We start from the raw sequence: 7,296 nt of genomic DNA on the forward strand, positions 1-7,296 counted from the left end.
GGAAGGATCTATATAAATATCCCTATACAACATCTTCAATGAGAAGAAAACAAAATCACTGAAATTGATCGCATATGTATAAAATATTGGGTCCACTGAAGGACCTGAAAATTGATAAACAATCATAGAAGGATGAACATAATGGCCAGAGTAGTGAGCTTGTGACCACCTTCATTCCTCAGAAGATTTCTTTGGAAATATAGGACAGGAAGTCTTTCATACAGTTCCAACCTACTGAATTAGAAAAAATAATTTGAACAAATAAATCCTAAAGTTTAAGCTTCCTGGACAGCATTGTTCATTTAGATAAGAATACACTTAACTTGGATGGTTTCTATTCTGCCATGATGAAGAATTGAAAACTGAGATGGTCAAGAGCCAAATCACATGACCATGTGTAGTGGCTATTTTACACTGTGCACAACATCATGAGATACTTTCATTTTTATTTATTGGTGAAATATCTATCCAGAGGTCCTCAAATGGAGTCTCATCATTACTATTTATTATATATTTGATTTATACTCTGCCTTCTCAAGTAAGTTAAGATAGCTAACATTTTTTTTGAAAAACACAAAACATAAAAGATAAATTCATATTAATACTAAAATTAATTAACAAGACCCTAGTGAAAGAGATGCATCTAATGAGCATTTGACAATTTGCAGTACCAGTACCATGAAAATACCAAAGCAGTTGTACTAAATCAGGTTAAATCTAGCTTGGATGAATTAAAAACTATCTGGCACAGAAAAGATTTGTGTGCAACCCTCTTCGTAAAGAGCAGTCTAATGTTGGGGCCTCTTCAGTTGTGCTATTCCTTCTTGGGTCACCGCTGTTGTTACCTGCAGATATGGAGATGTGGGAACCTGAGAACTCTAATCTCAACATTGGGCAGGTTTATGGTTTTAATCTTAGCAGTACATCTGAATAGTTGCCAAGCAGCCCTACAAATATGTTTTGTAAGAATTACCTTCAAAGTATGTGCAGCTTTGGGGACAATTATCTGCTTTTATTTCTGATTGCATCTAATTTCCTATTGTATGAAAATACAAATTTCAAATTTGTATTAATCAATATTCATACAAATACTGATTCATATTTGGATTTAAGTACAGACACACAGTTTTTCTACAGACAATTTTAGGTAGTACAAGTGATACTTCTCTGGCATAATGAAAACTATCAAGAGCATAATATTCTTCATGCGTGGCTTGCCTAGGAAAAATTAATAGATTATGCCTTTTCTAATGTAGATTATGCCTTTTCTAATGATTACAAGGTTATATATGAATATTTTAGCATAATCCACTGCTAAAACTGATAGTACCATCTTCTTTTAATGAAGCCTAACTCTGATATTTCTGGATAGGGAATATGAGACTTGTAAGCTATGTGTAATTTGTTTCTATAGCTTTCCTTAACAAATATATGTTGTGAAAAGGCAGATGAGTTTCTGCTGATAACTTAAGAGATAAGAGCCTTGATACAGGTATACTACAGGAAAACCAAAGCCTTGTTTGTTTTTAGCTTTCCTTTCCAGAGCACATTTAAAGAATGAAACTGGCTTTCCTGATCTCTCTAGATTTAACAAGTTTTTAATCTAAAGAAAGTTTCATTAACATGGTTAATTAAAATAATTTAAAAAATATATAAATCTGTAACAGTGTCAGAAATAATGTGTCACTTTGAAATCCCATCACCTTTAGGACTAAATGCAAGGGCTTTTTCTTTGTACATGACAATGTTCAGCAGCTGCAAAGTAAAAGTTGCAAATCTGCTATAATACAATGAAAATATTCCCACTCTGTTGCTGCTGATTGCTAAGGCTACAATCATTCTTTCCAGAATGCATTATTTTTTAAAATGTTTTGTATTTTGAGAGGTGGCACAGCTCCAACATGGGGCCAATGTAAGTTCTCCGTAAACTCTCTTGTATTGCGCATAGCTCAAATGTTGTTCAGAATGGAACTGCCTTAAAAGGAGAAACAGCACGTGGCTGTGACACAAACTAAACACTGTTATACAGAGGTTATTTAAAGTTGTAACTTCCTTTTCTTATACCTATTAAGGAGTTTTGTAATGTTTGCCATTGTACACTACTCAATTATGTTATTAAAATTTGAAACAAAATAACCTATCTACTTTCTTATTTTGAAGGAACCTTGTTTAGTCTTCCAGAAGAAAAATCACTCTGCATATATACACTTTTAGGGGGGTTTCTAAAACTATATATTGGAAAAAAGATCTATTATAATTTTTGGTGTGTTTTTATAGAATCTTTTGAGGACCACACTGGACCCTTTTGAAGAGGTGAGAGCCACAATGGGGTGATGACACAAAGTAGGTGGGGCCACATCACACATGATCAGGGCTGGGTCTTTTTTGTTCAGATTTTGGGGAGGAGTGTTAGGTTTAAGTTTAGGATTCGGATTTATTTATTTATTTATTTATTTATTTCATTTGTATAGCCACCCATCTCACATAGTGACTCTGGGTGGCATACATAATAAAACAAAGTACATACAAACCATTTTTAAAAACCATAATTTTTTTTAAAAAACAAGAAAAAAGAATGGCATCAAAGCATACAGAGTGCATCTGGTTAACTACCATACAGCCATCTAACACTCTATCGTGGGATCCCCAAGCTCACTGGCAAAACCAGGTTGGGGCTTGCCTTTGTGTGCCTGCTTGCTTTCCTGCCTAACTTTTGTATTGTCCAGAGCTTAAGCAAGACTTTTTTAATAGACATTGTGCCTCTAAATGGCAGGCAACTACATGACACTTAGCAACAGTCATAAGTAGAGGGTACTAAAATGATATTCAAGACTGCTACAGCCCTAAAGCAGCAGATTACTCACTCTGGTATATAAACTCTACCATAATTGACTATATTATATTTGTTAAATACAAACAAATAAAAAAGGATTTTAAAAAAAAAATAGTGCACAGTTTGGCAGGTACCAAGAAATATGTTAGCTGATACATGTCATTCAGTTTCACACAGGCAGGCACTAAACCAAAAGCAAAAAAAAAAATCACTTTATGGCTTAATGTATGTGAACCTCTGCCTTGATACTTGATTTTAGGTTTCAGAATCAGTTCTTTAGACAGTATAGATAATCCACACTTTTCTCAGTCAATATTTATATAAAATATTTCCTATTGATATATTAATTTAAATGTTAACACTTAATGTTCAGTGTCAATTTATATTTCGCACAGCTACTACTTTGCCTCTTTAAAGAAGTGAAAAATATTTTTACAGGTCATTGAAAAACACATAAGATAGTTATGGATTTTTAAGCAAGGTAAGAGCTGAAAGATTATTCTTGATCTGCAAGCATCTTAGCTTTTTGTTTAATGTACTGTTGCAGCCCTCAACTATACCTCTTGGTTGATATTAATATGACCAAGTTCTCTTTCCTCACAATATTACAGCCAGATGCAAGATCTGAAGTTACAACTCTTATTGCAAGCAACAAGAATTCTAACAGAAAAAAAGATGTTCAATTATCTATTGAGAATCAGAAACCAAAGATGAGTGAACCATAGTTGATGCCTTTCTCAGAGCTGCTTAGTTACACTTTACTAATCTTATAAAGATGTGTATAAGAATCATGGGTCTTGGTACTAAATCTACTAAAAAAGAGTAGAGATCTACCACTGTGATTTTCCAGTGGTGTCTATTCTAGAAACATTAATGCAAGGAACAAAGTTCTTTTCCAGAGAAGGACTGACATTTTTTAAAAAGGCATTTAGCGCTGGTATGTTTATTTAGTTAATTTATTCATCTTTTCCCCTTTAGTGTAAATATTATTTTCAGAATGGTTTATATAAATATTTCTTTTTAGGTTATGGTAACTGGGGGCCAAGGGGACGTGGTGGCGCTGCGGGTTAAACCACTGAGCTTGCTGATTGGAAGGTCGGTGGTTTGAATCCGCGTGACGGGGTGAGCTCCCGTTGCTAGTCCCAGCTCCTGCCAACCTAGCAGTTTGAAAACATGCAAATGTGAGTAGATTAATAGGTACCGCTTCGGCGGGCAGGTAACAGCGTTCCGTGTAGTCATGCCGGCCACATGACCACGGAAGTGTCTACGGACAAACGCCAGCTCTTCGGCTTTGAAACGGAGATGAGCACCGCCCCCTAGAGTCGGACACGACTGGACTTAATGTCAAGGGAAACCTTTACCTTTACTAACTGGGGGCCATTAATTAGCCCCCATATATTAGATTAATATATAAGCAGTATTTCATATCAGTTTTCTTGGCATTTTTCGGAAGTGGTTTGCCATTGCCTTCTTCCTAGGGCTGAGAGTGACTGACCCAAAGTCACCCAGCTGGCTTTCTGCCTGAGGTAGGACTAGAAGTCACAGTCTCCCAGTTTCTAGCTTTAACCACTACACCAAACTGGCTCTCTTAATGTTTATATAAAATTTGAAAAACATTAAAGCCTATCTCCAGTTATATAGCATAACATGTTTTAGGTAACTCAGAGAGTACTTGTTCCTCTACTGATTGGTCCCCGTAAGAGTTACACAGAAAGTTGATCTTAATTCGATTATCTAAATATCTCACTTTGGTAACTGAAAATTAACCTGCACCAAAACAACTCAAAGGATTGTTAGCTGCTAATGCCACTTGATTTGGATACATTATGCAAAGATCTAGCTCTCTAGAGAAATCTATAATTCTGGGAAAGATGGAAAGAATGATAAGAGGACAATCAGCAAAGTGGATGGACTTGATTACAGCAGCAACGGGCATATTGTTGAAAGCCCTGAAGGGCCATGTTGGGGGCTGATCATCCTGAACAAGGTCTATCTATGATGTCACATAGGAATTGGTATCAACCTGATGGTGCCTAATTTAAAAATAAAAAACACCTGAATATAGAGGACAGCTTTGTAATAGAAATGAACCTGGCCACATGACCCGGAAGTGTCTATGACAACGCCGGCTCCAAGGCTTAGAAACGGAGATGAGCACCGCCCCCTAGAGTCGGATTCGACTGGACTTTACGTCAAGGGAAACCTTTACCTTTACCTAAGGTCCTAATGAGGGTTAAAACAGTGGCATTCCTGACACCCATGTATCAGACGTAATCAGATTTATTTAATGAATTGACTTATTAACACAGTACGTCCCTGCAACCAGTTCCAATAAAGATAAAATGTAATTGATCTTGCTCCTAACCTGGGTTAGGCAACATGCAATTCTCAAGTTAACATTTTGTGGCCATGAAGACTGAAAACTGATGAAGCAGTTTCCTGCCATTTTAAAATGAGAAACGGATCAAAAGTAAAATCCAATTCTCCTCCAAAATCTTTTCTTGCCAACATATATGTTGGGCAACACCCTCCTTGTAGCCCATAGTTTTCCCCCAGTGATCAGCATGGCTCTTGGCCACCAAAAGATTGTTCACTCCTGCCCTTATCAATAACTTAGGGACTTTTTCTTCATTACTTGCTTTTTATAATCTTTCTATTCACTTGAAAGGTGAACTGTATAGCAGATGTTTGCAACCTTTCTGAATGCAGGATATCATCATGTGTGTTAATGCAAATTCCAAAAGGTACTCTATTGGGTTACAAAGCTATTTGCTGTTTTAATCAAAATGCACAATTATAGGCTCATGTCCTGTGAACTTCAGAAATTTTAGAAAGTCATCTGGGTGCAGTCCCATAGTTGCTGCATTGGTCATTGGGTGAAAATAAAGCCTATCATGACCTCCTTCCAGAAAGCCAGCATCCAAAACAAAGTTCACATTTCCCTGGTCACAGAAAAGAGCTAAGGGGGTTGCACATCCCTGGCCAACTTTCAGCTTGTCTAACATGGCTGCTTCATCAGCAAAGCGCAGGTTCCCACTTCCAACACCCAGCTTCTTTGCCAAATCGTTTAAATTGATTTGTCGATCATGCAGAACTGTCACCAGCCAAAAGCCTTTTTTCTTCTTATCTTTAAGGAAAAGATTTTTGCTGTGAGCTCCTTTTAAGTGTTGTACATAAGGCATCATTTCTTCAACTGTGAATACCTAGAAGAGATAATTGAAAAAGTGTGACTCTTCCTTGAATGTATCAGCTGCCACATGTTTTTGAATTGCCCTTAAATTGCAGTTTGCAGAATTTCCCCTGTATAAGGCCTGCTGAAATGGACAGGAACAATGCAACAATCTTGCACATTTCAATTTGGTACTACTTGAGAAATCCACATAAATTCTAACCATGTAGACCACAATAAGCAAATAAGCAATTCTTGAACCTTGTTTTCAGTCCCAGTGATTATGTTGCTGAAATTTGGCAGCAAACTGATGAACAACAAAGGGATGATTTTCAGCATAAATTGTTAAGTTTTTTAAAAGTTAAAAGTCCTTTACCCTGCTCTTGTTAATATCCCCAAATCCTTGGCATAGTTTAACTTTATACAAATGAGTTGCAGCCATTCAAAGGAAAGCAGGAAGCCTCTGAGCATATCCAAAATAATATTTTTCTTGTAACACTGTGGTTTGTTAAATTAGACTATTCGTTTTTAATACTGTAATGTTAACAGGTATTTAAACTGAAGAACGTCAGAAATGAATACATTTCTAAATGGGCAATCAGCTGACGACGGCCAAAGTCCCTCAGAATGGCCATATTACACATAGACCATGGTTTACAAACCACAAGCAAGCCATATTAGTGTGTAGATTGGATCAGATCACCATCTTAAGCCACATTTATTGTGCTCTGGGGCAGCATGATTAGTATCACAGCCATGGCGGCCTGTTAACCACGGTTTATAACTTAACATGTTGTGCAGGTCTTCCATACCTGGGCTTAAAACTCCGGATGATTTCTGAATCACTTTGCTGCCGTCTAGCAGCTGTCTCTATGCCTAGTTTTGGGGGGAGACAACTACCGAGACTGCAACTTTATACGAGCTTATTTTGGAGGAGTAAGTTCCATGAACTCAACGACTTACTTCGCATACTTCGACTTCGCAGTAAATTAACCCCATCTTTTAGAAAAAGGGAGTGTTACAAAAGGATTTATTAGCCACGTCCTACATGCAGCTGCCTTTCCTCGCACACCGGCTTCTCTATTGCTCGCAGTTCCCACCAATGCCCCGTTCCGCGGCTTCTACACTCACTTCGGGGTGTTCCACGCTGAGCGCTTGGATGCCCAGGCCCTGCAAGTGAACCTCCAGCGCCTGTCGAAGCGCCCCCACCGCCGGCGGCTGCCTAGCCATCGCGGCCTCCCCCCAATTGCCGCGGACAGAGCAGGAGGCGCGGACGCCGCTCCTCTTCTCGAGT

The 7,296-nt window shown here is 37.8% G+C and overlaps 1 protein-coding gene across 1 annotated transcript; it reads right to left on the bottom strand.

Annotated features, from left to right (window-relative positions):
• Positions 1–5,589: 5,589 nt before the first annotated feature.
• On the bottom strand, positions 5,590–7,296 carry LOC134487517 (prolyl-tRNA synthetase associated domain-containing protein 1-like). Its single transcript, XM_063289360.1, has 2 exons — positions 7,134–7,296; positions 5,590–6,036 (listed from the first exon to the last, which is right to left on the bottom strand). The coding sequence occupies exons 1-2, from the start codon at positions 7,230–7,232 to the stop codon at positions 5,611–5,613; spliced, it is 525 nt and encodes a 174-aa protein (XP_063145430.1). The 5' UTR covers positions 7,233–7,296; the 3' UTR covers positions 5,590–5,610.

The sequence above is a fragment of the Candoia aspera genome, chromosome 1 (genome assembly GCF_035149785.1).
Source record: "Candoia aspera isolate rCanAsp1 chromosome 1, rCanAsp1.hap2, whole genome shotgun sequence".
In the NCBI taxonomy this organism is placed as follows: Eukaryota; Metazoa; Chordata; class Lepidosauria; order Squamata; family Boidae; genus Candoia; species Candoia aspera.